Consider the following 21,039-nt stretch of genomic DNA (forward strand, 5'->3'; position numbering starts at 1 on the left):
GGAGAGAGCCCCAATACTTTTTGTTGAGCTGTCTCATTTTACAGCCCTCTCAAAGTCTGTAAACAATTTGGTCATATCATCACCCTCTGAAAATTTGGGGACAATCCCTTTGGGGATTTTAGGGTCAAAATCTTCTTCTTTCTCCCTAGTTATAAATTTCCTGCCACCAGAGATGGGTCCTAGGCCCATCTCAGCTTTCTTTCTTTCTCTATAGCCAAGAATCTAGACTCGTGACTCTATCCTATCCTTTTGGCCAGGAGAAGCTTGCGGGGCTTTGTTGGAGTGGCGCAGTGAGGTGGGGGCTGTGGGGACTGGAGGAACTGGGGTGGTGATTAATTTAAAAAGAAAAAAAGAAAAACTTACCTGCATCGCCGCCGCTCCTGTGCGGTAGTAAACGTTTTGCAACTACGGGGCGGGGGGTTATAGGGGTTGTTTGGGAGCGGGTGGTTGTTGGACACTCAAATGCCATAGCGGAGGAGTCGTGTCTGCTTCTGGCATACTTTTGGAGTTGAGCATCTTCACTGTCTCCATCTCCTGGGGTACTGTCAGAAGTGCTCACAGTGGTGTTAATGTCAGTGGAGTTGTGGAGTGATTCATCATCCTCTCCACCTTCTCTTCCTGCTCAGTCTCCCAAGGAGCTCCTTCACTTGCCATGGTCCTATCATTTTCTGCAAGCAGTTGCTGCAGTTGAGTTTTTATGTGTTTAGACCCCATTGGAAGTTTGCATGGTAGAGGGCCGTAAGTTGGGCCAACTTAAGGTTTTGGTAGGGGCTCAGGTTGAGCTCCTAAGATGAACCTGCTGCCTCAGTCATGGTTTTAACAAAGTTGGGACCCTATGAGAAACTTTAAAAAAATCCAAGGGAACTACTTAGAAGTCCTAACTTAGCTAGAGTGTTGTAATTTCTAAAATGTTTGGACTGTGGAACTTAACACAGTGCCCTACAGCTAATTTATTTTTATTTTTAGAAAAAGCAAATGATTGGAAACTGTTTTCCAAACTAAAGACAATTTTGGATTCCTTTGTGCAATCACTTATTAACCAAGTGGTACATCAAGTGTCAAAGTCTTGTATCCCACCGCTGTGCCACCAGAGCATGAAGCTGGCTCTTTATATGATATATCAAGTTGAGGTATATTGTGCAAAGAGTCCAGGTGTTCTCTTACCAGTGGACAGGACTTGCTATGCAATCCCAAAGTGCTCCATCAGGTGTTATTGTGGGTGAGCAGCCTTAGGCTGAACACTGAGGAATATGAGACACTTGCAAATACACAGTCAATAAATGAGACACACGACTCAAGAAGGAGATCCCCACCAATTTACAAAAATAATAAGTAACTTTATATGTATTTCAGCTCCAGAATCAGGTCATTCAGGTAAGTACGTATTACAAGAAAAATCTTTACAGTTTTGAAAATTCCACACTTCTGAAAGCTGCAATGCAATCTTATGCAGAAAATCAAAGACAATAAATCAGGTACTGTACTGCGCCTCACAAGGCTCCTGGACTTTAGGTAAGTTCTGGGTAAGGGTCAGGACCACACCAATTAGTCACACCAGCTGGCACTGGAGCGGCTGGGTGCAGAGGTGTCATACGGCGTCAAGTGCTCAATGTTACTCTGTAGGGATCGATGTGTCGCAAAGATGCTGCAGGTGAGGACTGAGGATGCAGTCTGGGGGGAGACACTGAGTGGGCTCCCATCCTGCGATGTCAGAGGATGTGGGAACACCTTCTGTTCGCTTCTCCACAGGTCAGGGGTGACCAGTGCACAGGTGTCCAGAAGCATCTGGTTTTCTCCACCACGGCACTCGCAATTGAGTGGGCCTATGTGCAGGGGCTGCAGGCATCGTCAGAAGGTCCTCATTGGTCAGGTCTGTGGTGGACTTTGTCTCTGGAGGGCTGGGGAACCACGCTGTCACAATTAGTCCACTTCGGCTCAAACTGTACAGCATTGGTGCTTCCAGGCATCGGGTTTTTGGTGGTCTTGAGTCCTCACAGGTTGTATTGAGGTGCCTGCTGATAAAGGGAAGCAGCTCTGTTGCTCCACTGGAGTTTGTGTCTTTCTAGAAGGCAGTCAGTCCTTCCAGGCTGCAGCGCAGAGCAGCTGCAGGACCAGACAACTTTGGCGCTATTCAGTAGGAGCAGCAGATAGGCCGGCAGGGCTGGGTCCAGGTCAGGTGATTCTTCCTTTGCTTTTACGGCTCTTCAGTGTCCTATGTAGGTCAGCAGGACTCTGATTTCCTGGTGCCAGGGCCTCCCCTAAATACTGGATCTAGGGGCGTTTCGGGGAGGTATGGTAGTAGCCAATGGGCTACTTACCCCTGGGGGTCACTACACCCCCTATATGACCACTTCCTGTGGTAAGTAGACAACCCTGCCCCAGGGTTCTTAAATCTCCAAGGTGCCCTCTGAGTGCATGCATTAATAAATCCATCACTGACATCACTGAGGGCTTATTAATATGAGATGTTTGTTACCAAAACTCCCTAGTTTCAGTGACACCATCGTGTAGCTGGGGAACTCGTAATGACCAGTGGTCCAGCCCATGTACTTAAAGCGGCTCCCCTGTTCACTCAGCATGTTTAAGAATCGACAAAGACATAGCAGGAGTATATCTGCTCATGCAGATATGCCCTCACTTGCAAGGTAATGCACTCTGCCTTAGGGCTGGAAGGCCTGGTGAAGGGTTGACTTGCATATATTGCATGCAGTGTTATGGGACATGGCACATAGGCTGTGCTTTATCATATTTTCTTTTTTAGCTTCACCAAGACACGCAGCCTGCAATGGCAGCCTGCATGTGCTAGGTGAGGGGTCCCCATGTTGCAGCCCTTGGGAGGGGTGGGGGAGAGGTACACACGCCATATGTACCAGGGGTATCATTTACTAGGAACTTACATGGCGGCCAAAGATCTTGTCAATTGGGAAACAATTGTACAGTTTAAGTGAGTGAGATCTGGCACAGGGGAGCTAGTTAGCAGGAACCCGGTGCACTTTCAGTCAAAAAAAGGGGCGCTTTCCTATAATCAGTGCTGAATTTATTAAAAAATGTAAGTGCAAATGCAGTTGCTTGGTCCATAGTTTTTCTTAGCAGCCTGACAACAATACTGTGAATGGCAGGCCTGCTGAATATCAGTTACCTGGATTTTATTCAATCTCATTCCTCTCTTCCACCACCCTACACTTCTATCTGTATACCAATCTTGCATGTACATTTTCTTACCCTTTACCTTTGTCACTTGTTTCTTATCTCTTCTTTCTATGATGCCTTGTATTTGATGACATCCTCTGTAATTCTAGTGAAAGCCGCACTTGTCTTTCTTGTCAGCAGGATTTCAACATAGCATTTCACACAGTAGGCCACCAAACTTTCTTGAGCAGTCTCAAAAGCAAGATGCATTTTTGATGTGTTCCTGTGGAACAGTATTCAAATGGTTTGAGTCCTAGCTCACAGAATACACTCAATAGAAGAAAATAGGCCAGTCCCTCTTTGATCCTGCTTCAGTGCTATGTAGTGTCCAACAGGGCTTAATACTGGTGACATTCTATTTAATCTTTAAATAGAAACACTTGGAGGCCTTGGAGGTCTTGGTACATCCCTTCAGCCATACACCAGTGACATTTGTAATGTATCTTATATATTATATTACTTTGTGTCCGTGATCTAACTGAATTTGCAAGCCATGCATAAATGGATTGATAAAAAAAGTGCTAAAATTCACTTCCTCAAAGACTTATTTTCTTGCACTGTGTAACAGCAAATTATCTGCCTTTAAACCATTAAGATTGCTGGCATTACTCCAAAACATACTTCAATTGCCTGGTATACCTCTTAGATCAAACCTTGTACCTCATCAGCCATATTCAGGGTATGCCATTGAGATTTCAATTTCAGATACTGAAACTCCAAAGCCATGTGCTCTCTAGACAAGACTTGAAACTAGCAGTAGAGGTCCTTGTACTTTTCTACTTTACCTTTGACTTAGCTTCCCCAAAATAGACTGGCTTCATTCAGAGCTGCCTAAGTGCTGCTTTAAGATGTCTGACCTACATCTAAAAATGTTTCGTTTTGTCACCTCAGTTATTACTGGACACACTGTTGCTGTGTTATTAACCCCACTCATGACCGCAACTAAATTCTGTTTAATTTCCATCTTATCCATTGGAGTCTATTAAGATGTGTTTTTTTTTTAATGATGTGCCATTTCTTCTTACATGTTTAGTATAGATTTTATGGGCAATTTTCTTCGAGTTTACCATTTACTTTTCTCTTAGGGACAACAACATTGAAGAGTGTGGACTAGAAATGTACTTTTCGGTCGACATGGAGATCTTGGGGAAAGTAACTTCGCATGATTTGAAACCGGAAGGATCAAATGTTCTGGTAACGGAAGAGAACAAGGAAGAATATATTGGGTGAGTAAATGAATTGTATTGTTTTTAGATCGAGCGTAAGCATGCGACCTCTTGTATACGTTTAAGTATACTTCTGTGGGCTTCCAGCTATTTCATTTGTAAGTTTCAGTGCCACTTAAAAATCCTTGCTTGCTAGTGGTCAGTCGTGCCTTTTTCTCCCTCCTTCTGTTTGGGAGCAGGGACTCATTTTATAATTATGCTTTGTCCTGTTTATCTAGTCTGTAGGGAACTTGTTTTTAACTTTGTTTACTGCTCCTGTCCAGGGAAGCTTCCCTTTTCATTTGCAGAGCATTCTTACTCAGTCCTTAGCTTTTACACAAGGCTATAAATCAGGCTGTTATCTTGGTCACATTTGGTCTTTGTGGGCTTTCTGCACCCTCTCTCAGCTGCCTGGCTCCGGCCTTTCATTGTCTTGGATTTTCTTTACCAGCTCTAAACAGAGCTCCGTAATTCTTAGAGACAGTGCCCGCTTCTGCTCCATGCTGGGATCTCACACGCAGCTCTATCAGTGCACCTCCATTCACACACTCCAAGCCCCTCAGCCATGCCCGTGCCAGGACTCCCACACACACTGTCTGCTCAGTTAGTGCACCTCAAGTCTAATATCCAACGTCACTGTTGATGGGAACCACCACAGCTCTGCCAGAATCCATCAGTTCTAACATTCAGTGCACATTTATTCTCAGTACTAAGGCCCACACACACGCCCTTCAGGACTCCTCGCTTCTGTGGTTCAGAGGGAAGGCCACTCCCATGCGTGCCCCACTCACTGCTTCACCCGGGCACCTCCAGGCCAACACTCAGCAGCACTGGCACACCAGTACTAGGTTCCACACACAGCTTTATTAACATACCTCACTTCTGACCTTGTGTGCCCATTACTAGTCCCTTTTCTGCAACCCAAATACAACTGTCAATGCACCTCAACCCTAACCTGCAGTGCCCCATTATTCCAATACCAGAAATTACATGGTGCTCCGTTTCTCTTTCCTCACCTGCTGCCTTTCTGTTTTTCCAGCACTGGATGGGACACTGCTCTGCCTATACCCCCAATCCTGATCTAAGGTGCCCCAGTATTGCTGTATTGGGGTTCACATACAACCCTGCCAATACACCTCCTGCTGTTCTGTAGTGGCCCCCGCTTCTGTTTGAGGGTGGCGTGAGCCAATTAAATCTATTCTTAGCTGTCATCTTTATTTGGGAGGGTCTGCTTTACCTATCTCACTTTGTTCATAGCTTTACTCTGTGTTTTCTTTCTCCCCCACTTTTCTCTTTCCAACCCTTAAAACCCACAAATTAACAGTTTCACTCTTTCTTTCTACTGCTTATTTCTACCTCTCCCTTTTCTCCCCTTTTCCTTTTGCTACCTCCTCTTTCAAACTTGCAAAAACCTGGTTGTTCCTTTCCTTATTTCCTTACTGTTTTGTCTTCATCAGGCGTTCATTCTTTCACTTGTTTTTTTTCCTCTCCCCTTCATTCTTTTTGTCTTTTTTTATTTGCTCTTTCCTTTGACTCAGTATGCATCCTTTCACTTTTTTTTTTAAAGATCATTCTCCCTTCCTTTCTCTGGTGATTTTCTTATCTTTATTTATCAATTCACTTTTTATTATAAATCCCTCTTTTTCCAGTCTGTATGTGGAAGCCACAAGTTACTTGTCGGGACCTGAAGTGTCAAAGTGGTTTTCCCATTCTGTGTCTCTGGGAAATGTGTCAGTACATACATGCCCTGATTCTTTCGCTGCTTATTTCTCTCACCCTCTCTCTTTTTTTTCTCTGTTATTTTTCTCTTTTTCACACTTGTTGCAATATTTTTTCCTCTTTCTTTTGTTCATTAGCTTCCTTCTCTTTTTTTCCTTTGTCTCACGTTTGCTCTATTTCTTCTTACTTGTGTTTTAATTTTCTCGTTCATTCTTTCTCTTTTCTTTATTTCTTTGAAACCCTTTCTCTTTATTCCTTTTGCCTGTTGTATTCCTTTCAGTTCTCTTTTTCTACCCCATCTGCTTTCTCTCCTGAGGCCTAGTTATCAATGGAGCAACAGGTGCAGTGGCACTGGGGCCCAGAGACCTACGGGCCTCAGTCATCTCTAATTTCTGCTCAGTTTTCCTATCAATATTCCAGGGAACCATTTTCCTTTATTACTCCAGGGCAAATGACACCGTTAATAGGCCACTTGTCCTCTCCATATTTACTTAAGACTCCCTTTTTCCTTTCACCCTTCAATGTGTCCCAAATTATTTTTTTGTTATTGTTTTTGGGCATTACACTATAATGTCAAAAGCTTATTTATGATACAGGTTTTTATGATAAATGTATATGTTTTAAGATAAAGGAAGAAGGTGACTGGAAGTGCACTAATTAACTGTTGGGCCACTGGAATTATATGTCAGTAAAATACGCAATTATTAGGCAGGTTTGACCAATTTATGTGGCTTGTTTGTGGCTTGTTTCCATTTGCACATATCTAATAGGAACCGATTTTATAAAAGTGGCCCATGTTGTTTTTCAGTCTCAAATAATGCATGCAGTCCTTCAGTGATTAGATGTCCTAGCAACAGGGAAAAAGCCTGTAAGTCCGAGTCTTGACTTTTCCGCCAATCGTTATAACAGTAAACACAGGTACAGAGATGTCTATGATAAAAACATTCACCAAAATAATGTCCGGCCTTAAGGTGGTCTACTATTTGACAATTTTAAATATGAAGATGCAGATTGAGCTCTGTAGGTCTAAGTATGAACTGTGCATTTGAAGTGCTGGTGCATCAGTGTGTTCATTTATTTTGTGGATCCCAGGTTTGCAGCATGTATTCATTTCACAGTGCTATAGACTTCACCCAAGGTTGTCTTCCAAATTAGTAACCCTGGATATTTTAATCTGTGGAGTTGTGATAGAGGTGAGGTTTATAACCTTAGTAGAGCCGACACTGCCAAACTTTCATATGTCAAGAAGGCAAAGTCTTCAGCTATCTTAGTGAGTATATCTACACCAAAAAGTGTACTTATTCCTGTTATTTCACTATCGTTTTAGAAAGCTGTTTTTTTTCTCACCCAGCCCTCACTAAATTTATCTGGCTATTCAAAAGCAAAAGTCTAAACCTACAAAACCTCCAGAGATGTGGTTGGATTAAAGAAGTGTTGAGTTGGCATACCTTAGAAAATAAAACAAAAAGAATCAAAAACTCTCACTCTGATGATCAGGGCAATATACCTTGAGTCATAAAGTGTATGTGGCACCTATAGAATCAAATGAATAATTGCAAACTTGAGTCGAGAAGACTTCCGATCCCAGAAAACTAGACATTGATTTTGAATATGAACCTTAAAAAAGCATGTCTAATGGTTCCATTTTCAATTGCTATTACCTAGGTTTCAACAGGAAAAAACTGTTTATCTCGTGGCAAAGTATGGAATCATCAGATGTTGGGGAAAATAAAGCTTACTATTGATAAATAGCAGGTTTAGTCCAAAGCTCTTCGAAACACTAGTGATAGAATTGTAGAGAGGTTTCTGGTCTGGGAGATCACTCCAACCTTCTTCTCACTCGAGTACCTCCCCCAGCTGAGGAAATGATACAATATGCTTGCAGCTCAACAGAGGTAACATTCCTCTACATAACTGTGGATAAAGAAGAATATTAACATAAGTCCAGACAATTCAGCTAACAAAAGAAAAGTCTGTTTTCAGGGACATGCCAAATGAGATTTGGTAATAGTTGCAAATGTCAACATAGTTAAGTAGAAAGCAGAACAAGGGGGTGGGACAGATGATCACGTCATATTGTCAATTCAAATGTTTTATTTGCAGACATGCTCATCAAATGTTGGGAAATCTGTATAAATAAATGCGGCTCCCTCCAGAGGAATACAAGGCAAAGGATAGCCTGATTGTCCAACAACAGAAGGTGATGACAAATGCATGCATTAAAGTTGGACATTAAAGGCTGCACACGCTCAGAAGCCGCAAAAGTCCATCTCATCAGTAGCTACTCAGTTCTCATATGTCGGCAACATTGTGTTAGATTAGCCATTAACATGGCAACACTTATGAACCACACAAATGCAGAGAAAGTTAAACTTGTGAAAGAGGCCAGACCTTAAAGTCAAATTCCCAACAAAGCCAAGACCATGTTGTAGGAAGTTGGCTCTGTATATACTATCTCAAAGTGAGAGATAGTGTGCACAGAGTCCAAGGGTTCTCCTTAGAGGTAAGATAGTGGCAAAATTAGATAATTCTAATGCTCTATTTTGTGGTAGTGTGGTCGAGCAGTAGGCTTATCAGAGGGTAGTGTTAAGCATTTGTTGTACACACACACAGGCAATAAATGAGGAACACATTCTCAAAGCCTTAACTCCAGGCCAATAGTTTTTTATATAGAAAAATATATTTTCTTAATTTATTTTTAGATCCGCAAGTTCAAGATTTGAAGTAAATACATAAAATGGAAGGTACTCCACACAGGTGTAAGTTAGGAACTTTGAATTAGAGCAATAGCATACACAGTTTAATTAAAATGGCAAGCTATTTTAAAAGTGGACACGGTGCAAAACTCTACAGAACAGGGGTGCTCCGGTCCCAGTCTGCCAGCAGGTAAGTACCCGCGTCCTCAGAGGGCAGACCAGGGGGGTTTTGTAGAGCACTGGAGTGACACAAGTAGGCACACAAAACACACCGTCAGCGGCACAGGGGCAGCCGGGTGCAGTGTGTAAAGCAGGTGTCGGGTTTTGAATAGGAGTCAATGGAGGGACCCCGGGGGTCACTCTAGCGGTGCAGGCAGGGCACAGTGGGGCTTCTCGGGCCAGCCACCGACTGGGCTGGGCAGAGGGTCACCTGATGGTCACTCCTGCACTGCTGCTTGGTTCCTTCTGGTTCTGGGGGCTGCGGGTGCAGTGCTTGGTCCAGGCGTTGGGCTCCTTGTTACAGGCAGTCGCGGTCATGGGGAGCCTCTGGATTCTCTCTGCATGCGTCACTGTAGGGGTCCGGGGGGTCGCCTCGGACTACTCACGAGGTCCCAGTCGCCTGGAAGTCCTCCTTGTAGTGTTGGTTTTCATGAGCTTGAGCCATTGTCTTCAGGTGCAGAGGGTGAAGTCTCACGCTTCCAGCAGGAAGAGTGAAGTCTTTGAAAGTTGCAAAGTTGTTGTTGGATTTGAACAGAGCCGCTGTTCACATGAGTTTCTTGGTCCTTTGGTTCAGGGCAGTCCTCTGAGGGTTCAGAGGTCGCTGGTCCCTGTCGGATGCGTCGCTGTTGCAGTTTTCTTCAAGTCAGGAGACAGGCCAGTAGGGCTGGGGCCAAAGCAGTTGTCTCTGTCGTCTCTGCAGGGCTTTCAGATCAGCAGTCCTCCTTGTTTCAGGAATCTGCTTTCCTGGGTTCTGGGGTGCTCCTAAATACTATATTTAGGGGTGTGTTTAGGTCTGGGGGCCAGTAGCCAATGGCTACTGTCCTGGAGGTTGGCTACACCCTCTTTGTGCCTCCTCCCCGAGGGGAGGGGGGCACATCCCTAATCCTATTGGGGGAATCCTTCAATCTCAAAATGGAGGATTTCTAAAGGCAGGGGTCACCTCAGCTCAGGACACTCCTGGTGGGTGACTCCTCCTTGTTTTTCTCATTATCTCCTCCAGTCTTGCCGCCAAAAGTGGGGGCATTGGCCGGAGGGTCAAGCATCTCCACTAGCTGGGATGCCCTGTTGTGCTGTAACAAAAGTCATGAGCCTTTGAGGCTTAACGCCAGGTGATACAGTTCCTGCAGGGGGAGGTGAGAAGCACCTCCACCCAGAACAGGCTTTGTTCCTGGCCACAGAGTTGTCTGGTTGTGGCAGGCTGGCAGAAACTGGTCAGCCTAGCACTAGGTGTCGGACTGGTATTCAGGGGGCATCTCTAAGATGCCCTCTGGGTGTATGTTACAATAAATTGCACACTGGCATCAGTGTGCATTTATTGTGCTGAGAAGTTTGATACCAAACTTCCCAGATTTCAGTGTAGCCATTATGGAACTGTGGAGTTGGTGTTTGACAAACTCCCAGACCATATACTCTTTATGGCTACCCTGCACTCACAATGCATTAGGTTTTGCTTAGACACTGTAGGGGCATAGTGCTCATGCACATATGCCCTCACCTGTGGTATAGTGCACCCTGCCTTAGGGCTGTAAGGCCTGCTAGAAGGGTGACTTACCTATGCCACAGGCAGTGTGAGGTTGGCATGGCATGCTGAGGGGTGTGCCATGTCAACTTAGTCATTTTCTCCCCACCAGCACACACAAGCTGTGAGGCAGTGTACATGTGCTGAGTGAGGGGTCCTCAGGGTGGCATAAGACATGCTGCAGCCCTTAGAGACCTTCCCTGGAATCAGGGCTCTTGGAACCAGGGGTACCATCTACAAGGGACTTATCTGTGTTCCAGGGTTGTGCCAATTGTGGAAGCAAGGTACAGTTTGGGGAAAGAACACTGGTGCTGGGGCCTGGTTAGCAGGGTCCCAGCATACTTTCAACCATAACTGGCATCAGCAAAAGGCAAAAAGTCAGGGGGTAACCATGCCAAGGAGGCATTTCCTTACACATGTTTACTGGCCACCTAGATGCATTCTTTTTGCAAGCGTGCCGGGGTCTTTGTAGCAGCATCAGCCAAAATGTTCAACATCCCTGCCATGTTGTCACTGCGATAGGCAGTTGCGGATGAGATCTCAGGTCCTAGATAAACTGACTGAGCAATGCTGGGTGTGGGCAAAAGCCGTTTTGAAGTAGTAGTTTTATGTCGGATGCTCTCATCTATTCCTCGCTGGACTCCTCCAACAATGCTTTCTGTCAGATGTCCCCAGCTGCACTCCTAAAACAATACAGATTACTCCATAGCACTTCCTTCAGACTGGAAGTGCAATCCACAGTGTTGGACATAATATTTGATAACGAGAACCTGTTTGGCAAGCATGTAGTTAGTGTTTAAATGAAATTCAATCAGATTATAGACAAAGACTGATCCTTGAGCACTTTTCAGAGATGATAAAATATATAAATTTAGAAGCTAGTTTTGGGGGCAAATAATCTGATACCAGGTGACTAATTCTCACCAGTACAATCAAGATTACTACTAACAAGGCCACTCCTATGGTCAGTACAGGAAATATGATCACCCTCCAAACAGGCAACATAAGAAAGGACTTCCACCAGAGGCTAACATCAGTCCTGTTGAATTTGATTATTTGGCATGCCAGTCCCTTTTAGCATCCATAACGATAGGGGGGCAAGTTTGTGTATTTACACCAGCCTAGCACAGCATAATCTTAGACAGCTGGCAGAACAACAGTGGTTTATCTTCATATATGATCATTCTCAGAAACAGGAAGGAGATACTGGTGGACAATTTGCTTTAGACCCTGACTTTGAAGGATTGAGAGAGGCTAGTGCTCTAGAGACATCCCTTGGGTAGGAGCTACCAACCCCCGCTGGCACTCCATCTACAGAGGTGACTTAGTACCATTCAATGATGTACAAGGCAGCATGGATGTTAGATTTACCTATTACATTTACCAAAGTAAAATCTAACGTAGTCACTGAGGTCCCATACTCCACTTCACAAACCTCTAAACCACTCCTTCACTTTAATGAAGCTTTAACTAAACCCATCCTAGCCATTTAAGAAAAGCCGTCATCACCCAATGGGGTCTGTAGAACAATAGCAAGGTGCAATAAGCCAGCACTGGGAGACCCACTGTTTCTAGCCACTAATCCTTCTCCATAACGTTTAGTAGTAAAACCCTCTTGCGCACCATAATTCACCCAGGCTCTTTTCCAGCCACACCTTCGGACAGAGTCTAAAAAGATGAAACTGTCTGTGGAAAAAGATTCTCTCTTCTAGGAATATTGGTCGAAAAATCAACACATTGTACCTTTGTCCTAGGACATGAGGTCACCCCAAAACTGCAGACAGACATACAAGCTCACTTTACAGAGCTTCTTAATGATGGACAGCTTATCAAGTCATTCAAGCCAGACTTGATACAGCTGACTTTGTAGCAAGATCTATGGGCACTTTAGATTCGTTCCTCTGTCATGCTTGTCTCAGAAACTGTTTTTACCTGATCTCCATAATATACTCATGGACTTAAAATGTGATGGGTCACACCTGTTTTGGGCAAAGCTGATTCCGCGCTAGAGTGATTCAAGAACAGTAAAGGCACAGCCTACTCACTTGGCCTAGAGTCACAGCCTTAAGACTATAGACATTTTTAAAAGATTTGGAGGCTTTGGAAAGGTTCTTTCATTTTGAGAACGCCAACAATTTTATGCGCAACAAAAGCTGTCAAACCGCCTCCATAAACGTTACAGGATGACAAAGAGCCTTGCCACTCCCCCTCTTCCCCCCCCCCCCAATCTCTTCCTCAACCAGAGCAGGAAAGCAGCCCTAGTTTTCCATTCTTGGAACACAATTTACTGATGGGAGGATGGGTAGCCTACTTTCCCTACAATGGAGGTCCATAACATCATACCTCTGGGTATTATAGATTATTAAAAAGGGATAAGCCCTACCCTTGCAACAATCCCCTCCTCCCTAGCCACATCCACTTCCTCAAGAACATCTACAGCTCCTCCAACAGAAGGTCCAGTCCCTACTCCTAATGGGTACAGGGACATTGGTTCCAAAGCAGGAATGAGGTTAAGGATACTGTTCTCTGTATTTCCTGATTACCAAAGAGTGCAAAGGTTTACATCCGATCCTAAACCTTTCAACAGGTTCCTAAAATAGAAAAAGTTCGAAATAATCTTTCTTTATCAAGTTCTCCTTGTGCTAGAAGCAGAAGATTGGATGATGTCACTCAACCTACAGGATGCCTATTTTCCTGTTCCCATTTTGAAGTCACAGAGGAAGTACCTTCGCTTCTTGGTAGGATCTCAGCATCCATCAACCTCCCGTTTGGCCTCACTTCCGCTCCTCGAGTCTTCACAAAGTTGTTGGCAGTGGTACCAGGTCATCTCAGAAGGTCAGGAAACTCAGTATTCCCTCACCTTGATTGATTGGCTTATCAAAGCCAGTTTACCAGCGATGTCTCGCCACTTGCAGGCAACAATACATTTGTTGTTAGACCTGGGCTTTTCAACGAACAAGCCCAAATCTCAGTTGGTGCCCTCTCCACTTATCCTGTTCATAGGGGCAATACTAGACACTCTGTAGAATCGAGCCTTCCTTCTCAGGGGGTTCAAGATATAGAGGCTATGGTTCTGATGCTTCAGAATTGAGCTTCCAGTCCTTTAAGTCCTATGCCTGCTTGGTCGGTTAGCTTACCCCTCCCCCCACCCCAACGTCCCCTGTTGCAGGTCTGACGATTACCAACAATCTTGGTTATCCATTTATATGTTCATATGCATTTTTACTGCAATGAAACCTGCACTTCTAATCTTTGATGCTAGTTCCATCTTTTTGTCTTAAAGTCACCTTTAAAAGTAAATAAAAACTGATGCCATTACGCAGATGTGGATGCTTTTTTAATCCAGTGACATATTCAAAGCCTTGACGGAGACTGCACCCCTTACCAACTTGGTACGACTATCAAAGTTTCTGGTCGAAGCTGGCACATGGGGGGTATTAAAAAGTCGAGGAATCTGCAGATGCATACTGTATCAACCTGAAAAAACTGTTACCAAAGATAATTAAGGTGTTTCTAAACCACCTACCCAGACTCTGAGTCAGAAAACCATCTTCATTAGGAGGCAGTAGAAAAATAAATCCGAAAGCTCTTCCTCAGAAACGCAGTTGTGTGTTTCAGAAGCCCAGCAGAATCAGGAATTTTGCCCAGGTTTCTTCCTCATCACGAAACAAATCAGTAGAGTTGCACTCTTCACTAGACCTAAGGGCTCCCAAAAAATTAATCGAAACGCAGAGCTTTAGAACGGAAATTTTACTAGCTATTCCTCAGTACATCAATTATTTCTTCTACCTATCCATGCATGCTTGCTATCGGAGGTATTTACGATTCATAGTTAAAGGTCAGCATTACCTTTAATATGGTATATGATTAAGAGAGAGACAGTTATGACCATACATTGCTAGGTTCCCAGGCCATTTCTCCCACCATTACATTCTTGGCCTGGTTGGAGCATCAGCAGTTTTTGAATGTTTGGAGGGGACTTTACCCACATAGTAAAGAGATCTCCCTTTACTCACCAGTAGATACCGTACATACCAGACTGTACTTGTTTTTGAGAGATGGGGACACTGTTATGCTGATAGATGTAGCAGAATATCTGGGATGGGTGGTATTGGATTGTAGCCCACTTTTGTTATCACTGGTATGGGGCAGACCTCGCTCTCAGATCCCTACTTGGAGGATCTCTGTTGAAGCGTTCGGTGATGCACACTTCCATACAATGATAAGGGAACACATTGAAGGCTATTTTGCTAATCCAGTGGCTCCACAAAGCTCGAGGGGACAGAACGGAGAGCCTTCAAAGTGGTGGTTTGGGGACAATGTATTCAGACTACGTATGGGGTTAGTGCTAAGAAACGATTTGGTTATTAGAAACCGTAGAAAATGTGTGGCTGAGATGTCAGTGGCCATAGACGCCAGTCTTCTTCCTAGGTTGTGAGAAATCAGGTGGTGTTATGATGAACAGTATATTCGATTGCATCATGTTAAATACCAGGAATATGTTGGAAAACATGATGAGGCTGAAAGAGCCGAACAACTCCAGGTTGCTGAAATCTGAGATTTCCAGATCACCATACATGCACAATCCGTGCCCATATGGCATCAGTGCAGCATTTGCCCACAATTACGAGGATCTTTATGCCCCGCACGGGGAAGAAATATACTATTATATACCCCAGTTCCTTGAACAGCTCGCGCTTGTTTGCCCTTCTCCGGAACAGGTGACAGTGTTGGAGGCCTCCGTTTCCTTTGTGGCAATGATCGCACAGCCCCCAACAATAAAGTTATCTGGGTCGTATTGCCCGTCCTCTGGGTTTTATACTGCAAATAAGATGCAATTGCCCCCACGATTGTTAGAGATGTACATTTCAGCATTTGACAAAGGGATTCCGCCTGACTCTGCAAAGCAGGTTGTGATTGTTGTGCGGCATAAGCAAGCAAGGGATCTCCCAGATGGGAGGGCCTACCGACCATTGTCATTAATTAATACACATGGTAAAATTCTGGGTAAATTGTTGGCCACTAGAATACATTTTGTACCGACTTTGGTACATGGGAACCAAAGCAGCTTTATGCTAGGGTGCAATAGTTTCATCCATTTAAGGAGGTTGTTTCTTGTGATGGGTCAGGTGTGTCTGGTTGTTGTAGAAGTAAAACACACATCACTCTCCCATCAATATCTTACAAATTGATTAATCTGGTATAACACCGTATTAAACACACAGTGGTTTTATTAGTACACAAATGTATGTAAATGAAATTAATCAACAGATCTATTATGAAACAATTCCCCCCCAAAGACAAAACACAAAAATCTATAATTCAACTTATATACAATATATAATGACACATAAAGCTGCAACACAACACAGACAAACCTATAAAACCAAAACTAAAGACAAAATCAAAAACGCCGGACTAACAAATACTGACATCCATACATAAAAATACATAAAAACAGAAATGTCCATCTACCATAATCAAAATCATAAATATATACAATCATATATTATGCAACTCAACATGCAGTCCTTTTTCTCATCAAACAATTTCTCTGATAATTTGTTTCCAATACATAGAGAAATTAATGTTCAGAATAAATCTCTGCACGATATAGGAAATGTCTTGAAAGATGTAAAGGGTTGTTGTATATAAATCTTATCTGGTCTCCACTTGATGTAACTATCAAATTTTCAGAATTCCTCCAAATAGCGATTAATTCTCATTGAGGCCAACACTCGTTTCAGTGGACTTGCACCTCCTAATATTCACAAAATACTCGAGCAACCTTCATCATTGCACTGTAGGATACTGATACATCATGTCACAGTCTAGAATCTAAACATAATAGGTAATAAATATCTCAATTTAATACTTTTACATCTCTACAGGGGATTGTCTCTGGTTGTTGTGACTGGTCATTCTGTCGCTGGATATCGAAAAAACATTCGACACCATTTTGTGGCCCTATTCGTTTGTTGTCCTTAAGACATTAGGGTTCGGCCCTAAGATCATTTGGTGGAATAAATTACTATACCCCTCACCATCAGCTACGGTTCATACAGGGCATACAGTGTCTCAGCAATGATCCATCAGATGTGGCACCAGGTAGGGGTGCCCATTATCACCCCTGCTCATTTCCTTGGCAGAGGAGCCTCTGGCCTGCTTGTTCCAAAGTAACCAAAAGGAGTGGGGGTTCCAGTTAACCCACGGGACCCACATTGTGTCCATGTGTGTGGACAACATCCTATTGTACTTGTGGGTCTGTGATACTACTCTGCTGAGGGGAATGGCATTACTGACCGATTTTGGCTCTATATTTAGTGTTTTTCAAAAATCTTTTTTATTGGTTTTCAGAATTAGATATGCAGTTGTTTACATAACCATTGTTTAACCCCTTCGCTGGCAGGCCTTTTCCCTTCCTGTGCCGAGCCTTTTTTTGGCTATTTGGGGCAGTTCGCGCTTAGGCCCTCATAACTTTTTGTCCACATAAGCTAGCCAAGCCAAATTCGCGTCCTTTTTACCCAACATCCTAGGGATTCTAGGGGTACCCAGACTTTGTGGGTTCCCCTGAAGGAGGCCAAGAAATTAGCCAAAATACAGTAAAAATTTCGGTTTTTTTTTTCAAAAAATGGGAAAAAGTGGCTGCAGAAGAAGGCTTGTGTTTTTTCCCCTGAAAATGGCATCAACAAAGGGCTTGCGGTGCTAAAATCATCAGCTTCCCAGCTTTCAGGAACAGGCTGACATGAATCCGAAAACCCAATTTTTCAACACAGATTTGCCATTTTACTGGGACATACCCCATTTTTACGATTTTTTGTGCTTTTAGCCTCCTTCCAGTCAGTGACCGAAATGGGCGTGAAACCAATGCTGGATCCCAGAAACTTAAACATTTCTGAAAAGTAGACAAAATTCAGAATTCAGCAAGGGGTAATTTGTGTGCAAGGGTTTCCTAGAGAAAATAACAACTGAAAAAGAAAAATATTGAAATTGAGGTGAAAAAAACAGCAATTTTTCCTCTATGTTAACTTTTTCCTGCAATGTCAGTTTTTTGAAAGCAATATACTGTTATGTCTGCTGGACTCTTCTGGTTGAGGGGATATATAGGGCTTGTAGGTTCATCAAGTACCCTAGGTACCCAGAGCCAATAAATGAGCTGCACCCTGCAGTGGGTTTTCATTCTATACCGGGTATACAGCAATTAATTTGCTGAAATATAAAGAGTGAAAAATAGCTATCAAGAAAACCTTTGTATTTCCAAAATGGGCACAAGATAAGGTGTTGAGGAGCAGTGGTTATTTGCACATCTCTGAATTCCGGGGTGACCATACTAGCATGTGAATTACAGGGCATTTCTCAAATGGACGTCTTTTTTACACACTCTCTTATATTTGGATGGAAAAAATGTAGAGAAAGACAAGGGGCAATAACACTTGTTTTGCTATTCTATGTTCCCCCAAGTCTCCCGATAAAAATGATACCTCAGTTGTGTGGGTAGGCCTAGCGCCCGTGACAGGAAATGCCCCAAAACACAACGTGGACACATCACATTTTTTGAAAGAAAACAGAGGTGTTTTTTGCAAAGTGCCTACCTGTAGATTTTGGCCTCTAGCTCAGCCGGCACCTAGGGAAACCTACCAAACCTGGGCATTTTTTTAAACTAGAGACCTAGGGGAATCCAAGGTGGGGTGACTTGTGGGGCTCTGACCAGGTTCTGTTACCCAGAATCCTTTGCAAACCACAAAATTTGGCAAAAAAACACTTTTTCCTCTCATTTCATTGACAGAAAGTTCTGGAATCTGAGAGGAGCCACAAATGTCCTTCCACCCAGCGTTCCCCCAAGTCTCCTGATAAAAATGGTACCTCACTTGTGTGGGTAGGCCTAGCGCCCACGAAAGGAACTGGCCCAAAACACAACTTGGACACATCACATTTTTTCACAGAAAACAGAGGTGTTTTTTGCAAAGTGCCTATCTGTGGATTTTGGCCTCTAGCTCAGCCGGGCCCAGGGGGTGGTGGGGGGGCAGAAATGTCCTAAAATAAATTTTTAATAACAATAGGCCGTTCAGAAATGACCTAAATATAATTTGCCGCCTAGGGGAGCGAACCTTGCCTAAGGGGTCGCTCCCCACCTCCAAAAAGACAAAACAAACAAAAAAAATGATCCCTGGTGCCTAGAGGTTTCTGCCCCCCCTGGGGGCAGATCGGCCTAATAGGCTGATCTGCCCCCAGGGTGGGCAGAGAAGGCCTTCCAAAAAAATGCCCCCCCTGGGAGCGACCCTTGCCCAAGGGGTCGCTCCCTTATGCCAATTTCAAAGAAACAAACAAAATCCCTGGCGTCTAGTGGGCATTTTAAAAGCCGGATTGCTTTGCAATCCGGCTTTTGAAACGCTCAGAGAGACTTCAAAGGGAAGGGAATTCCTTTCCTTCCCTATGAAGCCTCTCTGGGCCTCCCCCACGTGATCGAAAGAGAAATGCTTTGCGTTTCTCTTTCGATCGCGTTGGAAGCTCAGCTTCCAGCACGATGGGAGGAGGCCCTCTGTGATTGTAAGCGCGATGCGCGCTCAAGTCACGGGGGGAGGCGGGGGTGGAAGGGGAAGGGTTTCCCCTTCCATCCCTGCCTTGGGGGGGTGGGTGGGGAGCACATGGGGGGAGCACTTGCGCTCCCCCAAGTTCCCGGGTGCAGGACGAGGTGATCTTGTCCAAGGCACCCGGGAACCGGTGCCTTGGACGAGATCACTTCGTCCAAGGCACCGTAGGAGCACAAGTATGAGTGTCTTAGAAATACAGATTCATGGTGCAATTATCATGTCATATATTGTATGTTTTGTTTATAAATTTCTTTACTAGTATTTGGTTGTACAATTTTCACAACACAAGGTAATTATCATTGGGAAACATGTTTAACATCTGATAGTTTCAATAGACAACAACAAAAGCAGTATAAGGCTGTTGGAAACTGGCTCCTTGTTTGCAGTACACCCCTTCCTACCCCCACACGTTTTGCCTGTTATCTGATGCTAACTTGTCTGAGTGTGTGCTGGGATCCTGCTAACCAGGCCCCAGCACCTGTGTTTTTTCCCTAAATCCGAACCACTGTTCCACAATTGACACACCTCTGGCCCACAGCTAAGTCCCTTGTAAAAGGTACCAGGGAGGGTCCCTAAGGGCTTCAGAATATGTTGTGCCACCCTAAGGGAGCCATTGCCAAACACATGCACACTGCCAATGCAGCTTGTGTGTCCTGGTGGGGAGAAAAAGGTAAAGTCAACTAGCCACCCCTCTCAGGGTGCATGCCCACAAACCACTGCCTGTGGCATAGCTACGTCACCCCTCTAGCAGGCCTTGCATCCCTAAGCCAGGGTGCACTATACCCCACATGAGAGCATAGCTGCATGAGCAACATGCCCCTACAGTGTCTAAATCCATTCTTCGACATTGTAAGTGCAAAGTGGCCATATTAAAAACATGGGCTGGGAGTTTGTTATCACAAACTCCACAGCTCCATGATGGCTCCACCGAAGTCTGGGAAGTTTAGTATCAAACTTCTCAGCACAGTAAAGCCACACTGATGCCAGTGTTGGATTTATTGTAAAATGCACACAGAGGGCATCGTAGAGATGCCCCTGTATTTTATCCAATCCTTTAGTGCAGGACTGACCAGTCTGTACCAGTCTGCCACTAAGAGACGTTTCTGAACCCATGGGGCGAAAGCCTTTGTGCTCTGAGTGGCCAGAAACAAACCCTGCACCGGGTGGAGGTGCTTCACTCCTCCCCACTGCAGGAACTGAAACACTTGGAGGTGAGCCTTAAAGGCTCAGGCTTTCTGTTACAATGCCCCAGGGCACTCCAGGTAATGGAGGTGCCTTCACCCCCGGACAAAGCCCCACTTTTTGCAGAAAGTCCGGCAGGAAACTCAGTAAAAACAAGGAGAAAATAAAATAACACCACAAATGTGTCCGATTCTGAAATAATAAAATCAAACAGAATTAAATGTTACTAAGCTGAAGGCCACAAGCAGCAGGCCCAGTTGCTAAAATAACGTGCCCAGAAACATAACTAAAATAATTGGGAAGTGGGGTTTACCTTTACAAGGGATCTAAAAGGAGGGTTAAACACAGTCCCTGTGGACACCTGGAAGTAATTGGGTTGTGACGGATGCTACTTCTGTGGGATTGGGAGAAAGCATAGGAGGTCAACTGAAGATCAATTGGTCAACATCCTAGCAATGACCCTAATACAAAATTTAGTTGCAAACGTTTTTCAACTTGAACTCTGGCACGGTTTCGATTTTCAAGATGATGACTTAAATGTGTACTGGCTATGGTAGAAGCATACAAGCAAGGTTATGTCTTTTTAGAAGCTTTAGGGGGTACTGCGTATCCAGATACAGTGAACGTTTTGCTCTACATTGAATGGAAATGTTACAATAAAATGCAACATTTTTGATGCAATAAAATACCTCTTTATGCTGATGTCCTCTTGAAATATA

At 44.0% G+C, this 21,039-nt stretch overlaps 1 protein-coding gene across 1 annotated transcript in view; it reads left to right on the top strand.

The window, feature by feature from the left end:
- The window catches only part of WWP1 (WW domain containing E3 ubiquitin protein ligase 1), a 711,039-nt gene that overhangs the window by 520,078 nt on the left and 169,922 nt on the right, over nucleotides 1-21,039 (top strand). The window contains exon 19 of the mRNA XM_069220436.1: nucleotides 4,275-4,415. Within this exon, the coding sequence (XP_069076537.1) occupies nucleotides 4,275-4,415 (141 nt within the window). The remainder of the gene's footprint in view (nucleotides 1-4,274; nucleotides 4,416-21,039) is intronic.

This window comes from Pleurodeles waltl, chromosome 2_2, assembly GCF_031143425.1.
Source record: "Pleurodeles waltl isolate 20211129_DDA chromosome 2_2, aPleWal1.hap1.20221129, whole genome shotgun sequence".
NCBI lineage: Eukaryota > Metazoa > Chordata > Amphibia > Caudata > Salamandridae > Pleurodeles > Pleurodeles waltl.